The following is a 17,987-nucleotide window of genomic DNA, read 5'->3' as shown; positions in this document are numbered from 1 at the left end:
TTGATCCACACCTCTAGCCCAACTATTTGCTAATTCATTGGAGATGGATTCTTCAGAACTTTTCAGCCCTGGATGGCTTCAGTCTTCAGTCCTCTCAGCCTCAGCCTCCTGGGTAGCGACCATTACTGGCATGGGCCAGCACCCAGCACACTGCTTGTGCCAATTGGAGATGTATTAGCTAACTTTATCAGCTTTCTCAGTTGGCTCAGCACCAGGACTCTTCACAATTGTGTCTTATACACTAGAAAGTCTTTACAAAATAATCAGATCAACAGAAGACCAAATCTTCAATGTAGTCCTGTAAGATGGGTTTCTTTAGCATCTCCTGCTTTCTCTAATGTTCTCCTTTAGTATGGCTGGTAATTATTTTGGTGATTGCCACCTCCTCGGGATGCCTTGCCGTAAGTGCTCTGTTGACCACTGTAGTCTGCATATCCCTGTCCATATCCATAGTTCCCATAGTTATACCCAGTATAATCATATCCGCCATAGCCACTATAGTTTTGATCACCACCATAGGCACTATTGTAATTTCCATATCCTTGAACATAAAAGTTATTAAATCCTTGGTTCCAGTTTTGGCCCTGACCTCGGCCACGACCCCTAGTACCACCTCTTCCTCCAGCTGCCGCACCTCTTCCTCCTTTCTGTTGTTGCTGTTGCTGCCTATACACCTCTTTGGGTTGTGCAACTTTGATCTCACACTTCCCAGAACCAATTTGATGGTATCTGCTTTCTAACAACTTCTTTACTGGCTCCTAATCTGTATATGTGATAAAACAAAACCCTCTTCTCTCATTTGTTTTTGTATCCATGGGAAGTTCAATACTTTCCATCTCTCCAAAAGCTCCAAAATATTCTTTAATTTGTTCTTCAGAAGTATCTGGGCTCAGTCCACCTACAAAAACCTTTTTAGGGGGTTCTTTGCCTTTTAAAGCTTTGGCCCTTTTAGGATCTATCAATTTCCATCCAGTTTGTGTTCTTTCAGTTCCAAAACCTTATCAACACTAGCAGCATCTTTGAAAAGTACAAATCCAAATCCTCTTGATCTTCCAGTGACTGGATCTGTTTTAATTGTGCAGTCTACAACTTCCCCAAATCGAGACAAATACTCTGTCAGATCTTTCTTGCTCGTATCCCAGCTCAAGCCTCCAATAAACATTTTACCGTCATCCTGCTGATTCTTGCTCGCGTTGATTTTGGATCCGTCTGCGAATTCCTCTATGTTGCTATACTCCTTCATGTCCTCCATGGTGGCGGGATGGTAGGTCGAAGGGTGCTGGCGCATAGTCTGGGTGGCGGCGGCGGAGCGTTGTATGGAGCTAGATTTAAAATGGCAGGGGAAGAGATCTCTATTTCTTTTTTATACTTCCTTCAGCCTTAAAACCAATATTAAAAATGTTACCCTATTAGTCCTACTGAAAAGTAGAATGCACCCCCTGCTAGCTCTTCAATATTCTCTTTAGAAAAGGGGAACAGAAATAGAAGCATTATTATCTTTGCCTCCTTTGCAGGGAATTGCGATGACATTTTCAGCATCTTTAGCCAACCAGTCCACGACTTCTTTGGAAAACACAATAATTTCCCTGATTACACACAGAAGATTTGCAGTTGATTAAAAATAGTTCCAGGGCTGGGGATATAGCCTAGCGGCAAGAGTGCCTGCCTCGGATACACGAGCACCACATATACAGAAAACGGCCAGAAGCGGCGCTGTGGCTCAAGTGGCAGAGTGCTAGCCTTGAGCGGGAAGAAGCCAGGGACAGTGCTCAGGCCCTGAGTCCAAGCCCCAGAATGGCCAAAAAAAAAAAAAAAAAGTTCCAAAATTCAAGCCCAATGAATTTAGTCCTCTTCTGACAGTCAGTGTGACACAAAACTAACTCAAGGGTGGGAACGTTATGATCATCAATCTTTATTCCTTTCACCATATCATGAAAGTATGTTGGATCATAAGATTCCTCACCTACAAGAAATAACACATGTGTCACATCTCTATACATAACCATGCAGAAGTTAAGAATAAAGTTCAAATTTTCTATTAGGAATTTCTTATCTATCTTCAAATGGAGCTTTCTGGGAAGCTCCTGTTGCTCTGCAATGATTCTTAAGATAAACAGCACAAGGTTCCAAAAACCTAAGAGGGAGGCAGGGAGGCCAGGGGACCAAAGAGGCCAAGGAAAGTTGAAGGATTTAGGGAAGGACTCCAGGTCTGTTCACCTCAGGTAATCTAAAATCAACCTCTTAGGCTTCATACGCCTCACTTTTAACCTTCTAGCAGGCTACTCGTCCTACAAGCGCACATGTGTGCCATGGAGCAGAGGTCAATCGCGCTGTCTAAAATGCTCAAGTCCCTGAAAAATGGTCATTTAATGTATAGACAAGAGAAAACAAAATCAAGACAGACACATTGGGAAACTAAGGGTATAGTCTGTTTTCTACAGGTTTTTTTCATTTCCTGTCAAGTGTCTTGATCTCATCACTGCCCACCTCCAATGTTAGAAAACACATTTACTCAACTGTCGTTAGTACATATTACATGAAAGAAGATGTCTCTAAGCCTAAGACCACTGACAGGCCTTTTCCGAACCCTTCCTCCCTAACTCTGCCTCTCTGGTCTCACCGACCTGCCTCCCTCTTGGGAACTTACAACCAAGCTAACTTTTACTGCCAAACAGGACCAGCACAAAATAAGAATTTTTCATCTAACTTCCCACCACTAAATATTTATGACTAAATGAAACGTAAAAGGGGGATCACTTTCTTACATTTCCTATCTATAGTAGCCAAATTATAAAATCATGTACATACTGCAGAGGTTGTATATGACATAATGGCCACAGTGCTTGGTGTCCAGGAACCGGACCACCTCCTGAAAAAGACAGACACATGTTTTCCATATCCAATGTAACACATGAACAAAGTTGCAGTTACTTGGAGTAATCTACAATGGTATTTGTTTTTATTTACTTGTCTCTGGTACTTTCTAGGGGACATGCAGGGAATGGAACCTGCTGATAGTTTTCTAATAGCCTCTAAAATATATAAATGAGCCTCTAACAGAAATACACTGTTTAATATGTTTTTAAACACCATAAATACACTACCTATAAATCCACATGGCTTAACAAATATTTATGAATACACATTGCTTACTGCTGTAAATACACATTGTTTATTGTTACCTGAGAAAGAAATTACTTAAGTAAATCTCTTTGAAATAGTTAATTTACAGTAAGGGATATATAGATATATATATATATACATATATACATATATATGGTAGGCATATCAGTCTAATTCAGAAGAGGTGTTTTAAAAATAATTATTTGATTATTAGTTCACCCGTGTTCTATGTAAAAAAATAGAAAAAAATATATAGTTGTGGCATGCAACACAGAAAAAGGTAACTCATATTTTCAATAGTTCTTAGTAATATGGAGCCTTTTTATCTGACCTACATTTCCTTGTTTAGAAATGAATATATATACACATATACATGGGTATATGTATGATTATACGTACATATGCATAACTTTAAAAATAGGAAACAGTAATTATTATTTAAAACTTCATGAAGCTAACAGAATTTCCAGAAAACTAACAGTAAAATACACACAAACACACACACACACACACACACACACACACACGCACACCTTTGTATGACTATCATAAAATTAAGATACTGCTATACCATGGAGGCATGTTTGCTGGCTTGAAATTGAGAAAAAGGAAATTAAAGCATCAAGTGCTGAAGGGAGAAAGTAGTATGTTTAAAAGGTGAACACTCTTCACAGAATGGGAGGTGAGATAAATAAATGTGCTTCAAAGTCTCATAGGATAACTTGTACCAAAATAAAACCCAGATGGACTTAGAAATCTAATATCAAAATTCACAAATAAGAAATTGAAGTGACCCAGAACATCACAAATCAGGATAGCATAAAGACATTTGCACATTCTTGTTCATTGCTGCACTAGTCACAATAGCCAGGTTATGGATACAGCCCTTGCAATAAATGAGTGGATTAAACAAAGGTGGTACCTATACACAGTGGAATTTTACACAGCTATGAGAAAGAATATTATGTCACTTGCAGGGAAATAAATGGATGGAGCAAGAATAATCATGTTAAGTGAGGTAGGTCAAGCGCAAAGAGACAAACAGCATATGCGTTTTCTCATACGCAGAAGCTAGATCTAAAATACACTGGGAGAGTATAAATCACAGTACTCTACACAGTTACCCACAGTGAGACCAATGGAGGCTACTCTTATAGGTGAAATGTCTATGTGCCTCTGATCATATAAAATAATATTTATCAAAATGAACCCCAGGAAATGGATACAGAGATTTTTTTCTTTGTTCTTGGATTTGATTTGTTTTCTTTTGTCTTGTTGGATTGTCTGTCTTTGGAAGGGTAAGAGGGCACAGCCATGGAAGGACAAAGGGTGAACACTAAACACTACGTTGAAAATAAGCTATGCAACTTGCAAGTGAGGATGGGAAGGAAACACTGAGAGGGGGGAAGGGGTAACATTGTCCAAAAATGTACTCTTTATCTGAGTTATGTAACTGTAACCCCCCTGTTACCCCTCACCTTTATAATAACAATAAATTATAAAATAAATAAAAAAATAAAAAATTTTAAGGGCCACAACAGAGAACAGAGGAAAATATTTTTTTCAGCCAAATTAACTGAATGGTCACTCCACCAAGTACAACAAATCCACAGTGAGTATAACTCATCAACAACTTCCCTAGTACTCCTTGATCTCTGTGGTTACATCCGGCAATCACTTATCCACAAAAGAAAAAAAAATCAATCTGACTTAACCTTGATAGCTTTAAGTCAATAAAGAAGTCAAGAAAAGGAAATGCTATTTCATTCAGTAAATTTGTCTTTTCTTTTTAAATTAAAACCCCCCACTAATAATGGGAAATGTGGCGTGAAAATAAAATATTTACTACAGATAAAAATCCTCTGTTTGGCAATATTTATGAATACTTAGTAAACAGCATTTTAAACTAGGTGACTTCACTCTTCAAAATCTATCCAGATAAAATATTAAGCTCCAAAACAGTTATTGCTGTGTTATGGATAATAGTAATATGCAAATATCAGATATACGAGGTATATGATAACGCTTTTGAGACCTCTTGAAATTGTTAGATTCTTTCATTCCCTCAACAAGTAAACATTTTACATTAGTAAACTTATGCAGTCTTTTGTATGCCCATGCGTAAGAGTGGTCAATATTTACAACTTCATGGAAAAATCAGTCTACCTGGATGGTTACATTCCAGAGACTTAAAAAAAAAATCACGTTTACATTTCTCTTAATGCCCAAAAATAATGACATTAAGGATTTGCTTTCTCTGCTTTAGTTCAATTATATGCTTCACTGCTGTATTTTCTAATTGGCTTGCCTGAACATTTCAAAGACTTCCCTTCTAAATTAGCAGAAAAGGGACATAAAGCATGTAAAACAAGTTCAGCTTTGACAAGAATCTACAATAGCTGCAATCTATCACCAGATGGACAGTTTCTGTTCTTGTCCAGAGTAAAAAGAATCCCATTATAGCAAGGCTATGTTCTCCTGGAAAGCCTGACTAAAGCCCAAGATTCGTATCTGAACACAGTGAACACAGTTAAGTCATGAGGATACTAAGCAGGCCAAGAGTCAAGCCCTTTCAGATCAACTAGCCCTCAGATGACCCAAGCAGCTGGTCATAGATGCCCAGATGAGCCCCAATGAAGGAGCCAATCCTGTACCCAATTATTTGACCCGCTCCAGTAACCCCAATCCAAACCTACAAACCACAATATCTTGAGCTAAACAAATGCTTGCTATTGCAAACCAGTAACTTTTGGAGTGATTTATCATAAACAAAAGCAAGTTGGTACCATGCTATTAGGAATTTCATCTGAATGAATAAAATTGTAGAGCACTGCCTTCCCTGGAAGTACTAATCCTAAGCCTGAGTCTACAGTGTTCAGTGAGAAATAACTGTTGCTTATATGAATACACTCACCTCTATAGGGTTCCTGTAGAAGGACTGTGAGCCAGAGGAAGGAAATGACATGGCAATAATGTGCTCTGAAAGTCAAAATGATCACTGTTATGAATATCATTACAGGTAGGAAATATATAAAAAGTATTCAACATATAGCCAAGTTCGTTTTCCAGAAGGACAAAAGAACTTTAAAGATAGAAACTGACAGGAATACTAATACATTGCTAGGAAAAGCAAGATGATATATTAAATTATGCAACAGAAGAATAATGGTTAAACTGGCATTGTGTTCCTTAGGTTCAATTGGTGTTTAGTGCTTTCCAGCCCTCTTGACTCAGAAAACCTGAAACCTACAGAGTAGTGACCTCATTCTCTAGGGTTTTAGGCCATTAAAAGGTATCTATTGGGTCCTTGAGATATCTAACAAAACTGAATGAATTGAAATGAAATTCCAATGAAGCTGGCTGAAAAATCCATCCCACCTACTGTGAATTCACCAAGTCTTCATTTGAAATGACATGAGATGTAGTGTGCCCAAAGGTAACCTATTAATGTATTACCCTAACATATAGCATATGACATCACAGATTAAGAGTACCTTGAAACATTATAGTGAAAGAGCAAAAAAGAAAGAAAGAAAGAAAGAAAGAAAGAAAGAAAGAAAGAAAGAAAGAAAGAAAGAAAGAAGGAAGGAAGGAAGGAAGGAAGGAAGGAAGGAAGGAAGGAAGGAAGGAAAGAAGGGAAGGAAAGGAAAGAAAGAAAGGAAGAAAGAAAGAAAGAAGGAAAGGAAAGAAAGAAAAAAGAAGGTGAGTGATTATAGGAAGAGCTCATCTCATCTTATCGCTTAATGCAGTAGCATACCTCCATCATCCCCAGTGACACAAGCACAAGTAGAAGAATTGTAGCCCAGGAACAACTGGCACATAAAGGAAGACTCTATCTTGAAAATAACCAAAAGGGTATAGTGTATGGCTCAAATGGTAGAGCACCTCCATAACAAGCATGGGTGTCTGAGTTCATTCCCAACACCACACAACAAAAGTAACAAAACAGAAACCAAAACACAAATCAATATGGCTTAGACACAAGTATTTTGGTTTGGGAAACCAAAAAAAATTATTATTCACAAGAAAAAAGTAAAATTAAGGTAAGTCAATCAAAAGACAGCTTCACAACCCAGTACTGCAATTAATGTAAATAAATCAGCAGTTAAGTTTTACAAACCAGTAATATAGCTTAAGTCAAGATCAAATCCTTCTTCCTTGAATCGTTTCCTATCTCTTGACACCTAGGAGTTAAAAAAATATAATCAATTTGTAAAATAAATCAACCACAAAGAAATTGGTATTGTTATCTACAACTCTTGCAAGTATTTCATGCTTTATGCACTCACCAGCCGTCTGGTGGCTTGTTCAAGGTGTCTCCTCTGGTTCACAAGATGAAGCAGTCTCAACAGAGTAATAAATCGCAGAGGTCGGAAGATAGATACCACTCTAAACAAATTTATACATAAATTTGAAAAGAGTATGTTTTGGTTCAGAAATAGAAGAGTTTATCAAGTGTGGATATCAAACTGTGTGTAGGTGGCAGGGTGTACTAATTCTTCAACCCCAGGGCCTTGTGCATGTTGCACTAATGTTCAGTCAGTCAGCTGTAGCCCCAGCCCCAGAAGAAATTTTGTACTATGTTGATATGCTTTTGGATGCCACAACCAAATGTAGTGCTGGAGGCTAGAAATGCTTCTAGACATCTCATTGAAAGTAAACTGAGGGAGAATTTTAGAATATTTCTTCTCTTTCTTGATCCTGCCCCAGTAAATAATAATCTAATCTAAAATGTCAATAATGCTAAGGAAGAAAATTGGGAGTGCACATCTCTGTGGAACAATAAGCTCAGTGTGTCACACCCTTAGAGCCATGGACTCGAGTGTAATGAGGAGCTTATGAGGGGGGAAGGAACTGTTATTTTGAACTCATTATAGTTCATTTCACTTAGCATCATCTTTGGTGTTCATAAGGGTATGGCTATTGGGCCTTGTGATGCTCTTCTATGACTTGCCTAAACCTGTACTAATTATTCCCAATAAGGGAGACCACAGAGTCCATGTTTCTTTGGCTCTGGCTCACTTCACTTAGTATAATTTTTCCAAGTCCTTCCATTTCCTTACAAATGGGACAATGTCATTCTTTCTGATAGAGGCATAAAATTCCATTGTGTATATGTACCACATTTTCCTGATCAATTCGTCTACTGAGGGGCATCTGGGTTGGTTCCAGATTTTCGCTATGAACATAGACGCAAAAATTCTCAACAAAATTCTGGCCAATCGACTTCAACAGGTCATCAAAAAAATCATACACCACGATCAAACTGGATTCATCACAGGGATGCAAAGTTGGTTTAATATACACAAGTCAATTAATGTAATCCACCACGTCAACCGGAGCAAGGTAAAGAACCACATGGTTTTATCACTGGATGCGGAAAAAGCGTTCGATAAAATCCAGCACCCATTTATGCTAAAAGCCCTGGAAAAACTGGAATTCCAGGGAACATTCCTGAATATAATCAAGGCAGTTTATGTCAAACCAACAGCAAGCATAACTCTAAATGGTGAAAAACTAAAGCCATTCCCTTTAAAATCAGGAACAAGGCAGGGATGTCCACTCTCTCCCCTGCTCTTCAACGTAGTCCTAGAATTCCTAGGCAGAGCAATCAGGCAAGAAGAAAAAATAAAGGGGATCCAAATAGGAAAAGATGAAGTTAAACTTTCTTCGCAGATGACATGATCCTATACCTAAAGAATCCCATAGACTCTACCCCCAAGCTACTAGAGCTGATCCAAAACTTTGGCAAAGTTGCAGGATATAAAATAAACCCTCAAAAATCAACCGCCTTTCTCTATGCCAAAGATCCAAAGACCGAGGCTGATATCAGGAAAGCAACTCCTTTTGCAATAGCCCCCCCAAAACATACAATACCTAGGAATAATCTTAACTAAAGAAGTGAAAGACCTCTTTGAGGAGAACTTTAAAAGCTTGAAAAACGAAATTATGTCAGAACTAAGGAAATGGAAAAACCTCCCATGCTTCTGGATTGGGAGGATTAATATAATCAAACTGGCAATATTGCCAAAGGCTATCTACAAATTCAATGCAATACCCATTAATATCCCAACACCATCTTTTAATGAAATAGACGAAGCAATCCAGAAATTCATATGGAACAATAAAAGACCTAGAATATCAAAAACACTCCTAAGCAGAAAGAACAGTGCTGGAGGAATTACAATACCCAACTTCAAGATGTATGATAAAGCTATAGTAATAAAAACAGCTTGGTATTGGCACCGGAACAGGCCTGAAGACCAATGGAATAGAATTGAAGACCCAGAAATGATCCCACAGAACTATGCCTACTTAATCTTTGATAAAGGAGCTAAAATAATAGTATGGAAGAAAGATAGCATCTTTACCAAGTGGTGCTGGCAAAACTGGTTCAACACATGCAACAAAGTAAAACTAGATCCTTATATATCACCCTGCACCAAAATCAATTCCAAATGGATTAGAGACCTCGAAATCAAAACAGACACCCTGAAAACACTAAAGGAAGGAGTAGGAGAAACACCTGGGCTCCTTGGCGCAGGACGGAACTTCCTTAACAATGACCCAGAAAGGCTACAAATCAAAGAAAGGTTGGACAAGTGGGACTGCATCAAACTGCAGAGCTTCTGCACGGCAAAAGACATAGCTCGCAAGATAAACAGAAAGCCCACAGACTGGGAGGAGATCTTTACCGGACATTCAACAGACAAAGGCCTCATCTCTAAAATATATGCAGAACTAAAAAAATTACCTTCTTCCAAAACAAAACCGCAAAGAACCAATAGCCCCCTCAACAAGTGGGCTAAAGACTTACAAAGAGACTTCTCTGATGAGGAAATGAGAATGGCCAAGAGACATATGAAAAAGTGCTCTACATCACTGGCCATAAAAGAAATGCAAATCAAAACAACATTAAGATTCCACCTCACCCCAGTAAGAATGTCATATATCAAGAAAACTAATAATAACAATTGTTGGAGGGGATGTGGCCAAAAGGGAACCCTACTTCATTGTTGGTGGGAATGTAAACTGGTTCAGCCACTCTGGCAAGCAGTATGGAGATTCCTCAGAAGGCTAAGTATAGAACTCCCCTATGACCCAGCAGCCCCACTGTTGGGTATCTATCCAAAAGCCCACAAACAAAATCACAGTAATGCCACCAGCACAACAATGTTCATCACAGCATGATTTGTCATAGCTAGAATCTGGAACCAACCCAGATGCCCCTCAGTAGATGAGTGGATCAGGAAATTGTGGTTCATATACACAATGGAATTTTATGCCTCTATCAGAAAGAATGACATTGCCCCATTTCTAAGGAAATGGAAGGACTTGGAAAACATTTTACTAAGTGAAGTGAGACAGACCCAAAGAAACATGGACTCTATGGTCTCCCTTATGGGGAATAATTAGTACAGGTTTAGGCAAGTCATAGCAGAGCATCACAGAGCCCAATAGCTATACCCTTATGAGCAATAAGATAATGCTAAGTGAAATGAACTCCATGTTATGGAAACAATTGTTATATCACAGTTGTAACTACTTTCAACGTCCCATGTGTATCTGTAGCTTATTATTGATGATGTTCTTGTATCGCCTTCCAGTGGTTGTACCTACACTGTCTCTGTAATCTTATCTGAGTATATTGAAAACCGTGTATACTGGTATTAGAAGTAGGAAATTGAAAGGGAATACCAAAATTGAGAGACACAGGGCCAAAAAGGACAAACAACTACAAATGCAATACTTGCAAAAGTGTTTGGTGAAAGTGAACAGAACACCTCTGGGGGGGGAAAGGGAAAGGGAGAGGAGGGAGGGGGGTATGAGGGACAAGGTAACAAACAGTACAAGAAATGTATCCAAAGCCTAACGTATGAAACTGTAACCTCTCTGTACATCAATTTGATAATAAAAATTTGAAAAAAAAAGAAATCATGAAGGAAACACAAACTTTCTCAAACTGATAAAAATGAACATATGATAACACAAACACTCTCCCTTTTACATGGAAGCTACAGGCTGATCTCAAAAAAACGCAAGATGAAATAGTAGTCTCTGCATTACCATAGTATGTGAGGAGAATGGAGAAAGATGTCAATGCATACAGACATATTTCTAAACAGAAGAAATAACTACTTCAACAGCAAAGAATGATGTGTAGCCTAAAAGTCATGAATTTAAAAAGTCCAAAATGTCAAATGAAAATGATATGGAAAGTTCTGGCAGGAACCAATGACGTATAGCTAAGATGACAGAAGTGCCAATTATGCATACCTATCACACTTAGTGTACTCATGTCAAACTCTTACCCTATACACTATATGCATGTATACCTGCTACTTTTTAATTTTAAGGAAAGATATTTTTAAAAGCTCAACCAGATCAAGAAGTTTCCTTCATAACATGTTACACAAATGAAGTAAATTGGTCTAAAGTTTACACCACATTCACATTCTACCATGAGAGCATGCAGAAACACAGATAATGGCATTTGTTACTGCAATTCTTTAGACTATCAGCTTTGCAAATTTATCTACATCTTTCTCTTTCTGTTTTTATGTTTTAGACTTCTTATGTATATATTATGAAAAAAGTGTGTTTACATGCATATATACAAAATATAAATGTATGTTTAGGGTATCTTCCAATCTATCTATTTCACTGCACGTCTATTTTATGGATTCATTTATCTCTCAACTTCTCGTTGAAGCATCAGCCTGGTGTACTATTGACAAGCCCAGTATAGGTGACCTATGGATTTTAAAAGTACACAGAGACAGACATCACATGACTGGTAGCCTTCACATTCTGGTTTTAATTACTCTGAAGCTTATATATGTTCATGGAATTTCATTCCAGTGTAAATCTGTTTTTTTGAACGGATTTTTGGAAAATTACTACTTTTCCATAGAGGTTAAGTTCTGCCAGTTCAACTCTTTTGCCTATGGAGAAATAAACACAATTCTAGGTAGTTCCTTGCTGCATTAGTCTCTGCTCATACTCTTTATATTCAGTAACCTGAGAGTCTGTTTTGCTTTGACATAAATAGAGAAAATATTGGGCAGAAATAGGGAGCCTGAGAAAACACCGTGGGGTTTGAAATGAGAACCATTCACTCATGCATCAGAGCCCTATATTAATAAGGGTTTGTGGTACCATTTTCACAAAGCCCCGGATAACAATGGACACATGGGTCATCTGTGGCATATGAAGCTCAGGTTGTACTGCTCCGTATCTAGTACTTCCTTCTCTATGTTCCCAACAGGATCCCCTCCATTAGAGACTCTCAGATACACGACCGGGTACTTCTTAAAGGGTTGTCTGATGTTAAGAGTTTTAAAAAATAGGCTGACTACAATAGCTTACTTCTAATGATCTTGCCCTATCTGATTCCATTTGATGAAGATATAGAAATCATCTACAGAACTCTCAGTGAAAACATCTAAACAGACTTTCAAAGAAAGACTATAATTTCCAGGTACTTCAAAGGATAACTGTACAAGCTTCAATCTATTTTCAGCCTTTATTCACTAGATAGTATTACAGTAAGATGAATCCTTAATGCTGGCTAGGCAAGGGTTTTACCATCTGAGCTGTATGCCCTAGTCCTTTCCTGATGCAGATGTTTTCAGATAAGGTATTCTTTTCAGGCCTGGAAGTGACCTCACACCACTATTGGATTACCTAGGCTCCCCTGGTGAGGGATTGGAGAAGTACAGCTGTGTACTAACACACTGCTATTGAGAGCCTCATCTGAACCCACCTTTCCATACAAATTAGTGGCATGGACATATTTGGTCTGGGAAAATATCAAACTACTAAATATTTATGTTCCATGTTTGCTACTAAACAAATGGAGAGAGTGTTTTCTGTTTTCTTCATAAGTGCATTGTGTGTTCTAATTACAAATCTCTTCTGCCCTATTTAAATTCCTTACTCTTCCTTGTGTCTGCTTTCTTATTCTTCAGTCCTTGTGCCTACATCATAAATATCTATCTTGTTCTAACCCATGGTAAGGCCTGAGGTAGGGCCTCTTTTCAGTGTGTTACAGGCCTGGGATGAAAACCAGCATTGCATAGTGGCAGAGGTAGACATAAGAGCATTGGAGCTTCACTCAGTGACAGGGTTCTTTATAAGGGACACATGCATGAGATAGATCTTTTATGCACATGGTTCTGCTGCTCATTATCCTCTATTTTTGCTCTTTTTCATTTCTGTAAACAGGATTCTCTTCCTTAATCCAATCCACTGTACACTCAAAAGTAGAAAACCTGGTATTTTCTAAAGGACTATGTTCCTAAAACGACCAGTGTAGAGGAAGCATACTGGTCTTGCCCTGTTTCTTTCTTATCCTATTGATCTAATAATATATTTCTCAGTAAAAGCAAACAGATACATAGTCAATGATCATGTGCAATGTCAAGGGATTCTTGAGAATCATTTCACAAATCTCAACCACTTTCTCATTTCTAGCCTGAGTCCTTTTGTTTATCCCTTCCTTTTCCGCTTGTTTCCTTCCTTCCTTCCTTCCTTCCTTCCTTCCTTCCTTCCTTCCTTCCTTCCTTTCTTCCTTCCTTCTTTCCTTCCTTCCTGTCATGCCTTTTCTTTTCCTAATTCCTTATTTCCTATGTTCTTTCCTTTTTCCCTTCCTCCCTCCCTCCCTCCATCCCTCCCTTCCTCCTTCTCTCCCTCCCTTTCCCTCCTTCCCTCTCTCCTCCCTTCCTTCCTTCCTTCATTTATTCCCGTTTTTGTCTCAGTGTTACTCTTGTTTGACTATAGCACCCTTGTTTAAGGGCTGAGAATATGGCCTAGTGGTAAAGTGCTTGCCTCATATAGGTGAAGCCCTGGGTTCCATTCCTCAGCACCACATATATAGAAAAAAGCCGGAAGTTGGGAGTGGCTCAAGTGGTAGAGTACTAGCCTTGAGCGAAAAGAAGCCAGGATAGAGCTCAGGCCCTGAATTCAAGCCCCAGGACTGGTAAAAAACAAAGCATCCTTGTTTAGTTGCAAGGTATGTTACCACAACAAGATGACCTCATTTTTGGCGCTGCTCTAGGTATGTTTTACAAATAGTTTCCAATGTTTGCTACTACCTGAAATCTCAGACTTGCACAGCTCTTACTTTTCTTTTAGATAGCTATGTCTGTATTGAGTATATGTATCTATATTTCAACTCATATTCTGACTCTGACTTAAGCATATATATACATAAATGAAAATCAAGTCATTATGCTATACATTATAAAAATGGATTCTGTAGGGTCTGGGAACGTGGCTTAGCAGTAGAGTGCTTGCCTAGTATGCATGAAGCCCTGGGTTCCATTACTCAGCATCACATGAAAATAAAAAGGCAGAAGTGGCCCTGTGGTTCAAGAGGTAGAGTGCTACCGCTGAGTAAAAAGAAGCCAGGGGCAGTGCTCAAGCACTGAGTCCCAAGCCCCAAGACTGGAAAAAATAAATTCTGTAATAAGAAACTAGAAAATGGTACAATGAAAGACCTCCCATCATCCAAAAACTGTCCATTGGAAATAGTAATTGTAAATATGCAGGCACAATCATCACTATTCATTGTTATCAAGCATCTACTGATGTCAAGGAAGGATCATTCAGACAATAAGTCAGTCACAACAGATCACAGTATACTGTAAGCCAAACTGGCCTAAGAGACATTTAAAAACATTACAACTACATATAAATGTAAGAAAAAAGGGTGAATAAATGCAGCAGTGATATTCATTGGATATTATGTTGAAAGTGAAATGGGAAAGATCAGGGGCCCCTGGAACTTCTCAGGGGGAAGCCAGCTTGCTGAGGCTTCAAGGAACCCAGATGCTCTCCTTGGCTCTAGGAGCTCCCTAGGGCCTGTCTATGTAATAAAGCAAATTATACGATAAATCAGATATAAATCCAGTCACCAGAAAACAGAAGACACATTTTGAGGCGCAGAATTTTGAATCTTTATTAAAAACCCAGCATGGTGGACTCCTCCTGTCTCAAAGACCAGCAACCTCAAACAGAGCTTGCATCAAGCTCTTAAAGACAAGTTGGGTGGAGACCAATCCTCAGAAAAGCATTATACATAAACTCAGCAGAAGGAGCAGAGCTCCCCTGGGGTTAAACAACACAATGTATCTACATATTCCCCAAAGCAGGGACCTCCTGGATCTCCCCATTGAGCCAGGCACCTGCAATTCAAAGGATGGCTTGTCTCACCTCTAGGCCTTGCAGCTGGGTGGACAGCTCCCAATCATCATGTCTCTGAAACCACCAGACCAAGCACCTGGATGGCTGTCACTCAGTTTCCTCACTTCATTAGGATGGTGAACAAACTAAGTGTGTGTGCATGGACTTAGGCAGCATAAAACTCCATAGAGTAGAAGGGATTTTTTTTTTTTTTTACTTAGGCAATAGATTTGAATTAGGAGGGACTAAACTTTATGCTTGTAAGTGTTTGTGAGTACAAGAACAAACAGCTTAGATGAAACTATTTCCCAGAATAAATATGTGCTTATCAATCTATATATTCTAAACTCTACTGAAAAGTAGTAAAATTCCCACAAACCTTTTGTACATGAGAATGATAGTACATGAGCAAATATAAGATGCAGAGTAATTAGAAACAGAATATGAAGCCTTGCAGTGATATATATATATATATAAATAGAAAATACTCTATGTATTTTTAAATCCCATGGTATTTCTGTACCTGAATTATCAATAATACCTCAAAATAGAGCTTCGAAGAGAAGGTAAGATATAAATGTATCCATAAAAGGGACATACAGTGGAATCAGTGGGTAGATAACCTACACACATACACATACGGGTATATGTGTGTATCTGTGTATGTGTACATATATATGTAAACATGTTTTATTATACTGCACATATATATACATACATATATATGTAATCTTCAACAACAGAAAAACACAGAGCAAGGTACAGACAAATTTGGAAAACTCATAGTGAGAAGCAATGCAGTACAGAATGCCATTGTCTGGGTTTCTGCATGCTCCCATGGTAATATATGGTGCCACATACGTAAATGCATAACATGTTATGGAGAAAACTTATTTTACTGATTGAGCTTTTAAAAATATTTTACTTTCAATTGACAAGTAGTAGGTGGACATGTGTGTAACTGTGTAGTGACACAAGTACACTAAGTGAGATGATCAGATTGCATAATTGGCATTTCTGTGATCTTAGTTATATATCCTTGCTTCCTCTCAAAACCTTTGATATCATTTTCACTTGACATTTTGAAATTTTCAAGGTCATGATTTCTAGCCTAGATAACACAACCGAGCCCTGGAGTAATGGGGCTGGGCAATGCTAAAGTCATTTGTTGAAAGTTTTTCTCAAATTTTTATCATCTGTAAGAGAACGATTGGCAAAAATATCTCTTACCACTGGAAATTGTACAGCCCAGTGTTCATTTTGTGAGCTTTAAGATCTGTGCACAAGAGTGTGTGTGTGTGTGTGTGTGTGTGTGTGTGAACAAGTTATGACAAAAACTCAGCATGCTGTCACCCCAAAGGTTGGTCCACAGGCCTGTCCTACCTTTTTCCTGATCTCTTACGGAGAAACTCAAAGCAGTTCCTTAACTGTGATTAAAAAAAAAAAATCTTTACAACCAAATTTTCAATACTTAGCCCCCAAAGTGGAGGGGAAATAAATCCCAAGAAGCCAATGGCTTTTTGTTAAGCCAGATAACTGGATAACGATGTAAACAGCCTTATGGATTAAAATACCAGATTTTTTCAAGTGCAACTTAAAGAATCCTTAGACACCTTTGAACTATAGTTGCTCTTTAAAACAATGCAATAATCCTTTGAGATTTTTAGCAATGTCCAAACCTCATGGCCTTTTTGGAGTTTTCCATCTAAACTTCTCTAGCAAATGGTGAAGCTCAGCTGGTCCACACATGGGGAGACAGGCCCTGGGGGGAGTCCACGCATGGTAGAAGAGGGGAATCTGGCAAAAAGTTGTTCATATAACCCTTAGAAGTCAGATAGGTATATGCCCATTCTCTAGGATGGTCCAAGTGGACCATCTTTGTCCTGTCTCTTCTTTGAAGATGGATATTGGAAATGATGCAAATATGGATGATGTGACTGGTATTTCTAAAACTGCCCCTTGGGATATATTAAAAATTAGAACAGCTTTATGAGGAGGGTAAAAATGTTCATCTGTATGATGTAATCTGGTTTCAATGTTATATTGCAATTGGATGTATTTTTTTTAAAGGGCTCAAAGATGCTATGTCTGGATCCTTGGCACAGTGATAGAGTTATTCTTGCACTAAGAAAAACTCAATTGAATTCAAAAGTTTTCTAGGCAATGGGCAGTACCTTCAAGGTTCCAAAGGCTTCTTTAAATGCAAACGAAAAACTGAAGTGTACAGTGTCAAGCAGAGGTTAGTAAAAGACTTTTAAAAAATCAGAAATGGAAGTTTGGGTTCTTCCAGCATGTCAAAAAAATCAGAAATGGGTTCCTAAATATAAAATTTGGAAGTAAAATTGTTCTAGATATTTGTTTAAAGGGAGTAAGGAAAAACATAGGACTACAAAAATGATTGTTACTTGCTTGAACAAAGTAATGATTAATTGCTACTCCAGTTTGTCTCACAGGTTTTCTGTAGAAACAGAAGGCGGGCCCACAGAGAGGGTTCCCTGGCTATAAATCACCTAGAGAACTGATTTGCTCGAGTTCAGGATCCCCGAAAAGACCACCACAGACCAAGATCGATGTAAACAGCAAAGAGGCGTTTATTGCCAGCTAGCTCGAACCTCCACGCACACAGAAGCAACTGTTGACCCTGAGCATCAAAGTCTAGTAGTCTTTTTATATCATGA

At 38.4% G+C, this 17,987-nt stretch overlaps 2 protein-coding genes across 2 annotated transcripts in view; both read right to left on the bottom strand.

Moving 5' to 3' along the window:
* Positions 1-228: 228 nt before the first annotated feature.
* On the bottom strand, positions 229-1,267 carry LOC125348285 (heterogeneous nuclear ribonucleoprotein D-like). The gene is given in 2 exon segments (XM_048341392.1): positions 229-964; positions 967-1,267. Coding segments are annotated over 2 exon segments (903 nt in total). The 5' UTR covers positions 1,253-1,267; the 3' UTR covers positions 229-347.
* Positions 1,268-1,462: 195 nt separating this feature from the next.
* LOC125347585 (phosphatidylinositol 3,4,5-trisphosphate 3-phosphatase TPTE2-like) overlaps positions 1,463-17,987 on the bottom strand; it is a 39,171-nt gene continuing 22,646 nt past the window's right edge. Inside the window, exons 5-8 of the mRNA XM_048340591.1 lie at positions 6,038-6,102; positions 2,809-2,869; positions 1,882-1,963; positions 1,463-1,586 (exon numbers count right to left, since the gene is read on the bottom strand). Of these exons, the coding sequence (XP_048196548.1) occupies positions 1,463-1,586; positions 1,882-1,963; positions 2,809-2,869; positions 6,038-6,102 (332 nt within the window). The remainder of the gene's footprint in view (positions 1,587-1,881; positions 1,964-2,808; positions 2,870-6,037; positions 6,103-17,987) is intronic.

The sequence above is a fragment of the Perognathus longimembris genome, chromosome 3, assembly GCF_023159225.1.
Source record: "Perognathus longimembris pacificus isolate PPM17 chromosome 3, ASM2315922v1, whole genome shotgun sequence".
Classification (NCBI taxonomy): domain Eukaryota; kingdom Metazoa; phylum Chordata; class Mammalia; order Rodentia; family Heteromyidae; genus Perognathus; species Perognathus longimembris.
Note: the sequence above shows the minus strand (reverse complement) of the source record. Positions and strands in the feature narration are given on the sequence as shown.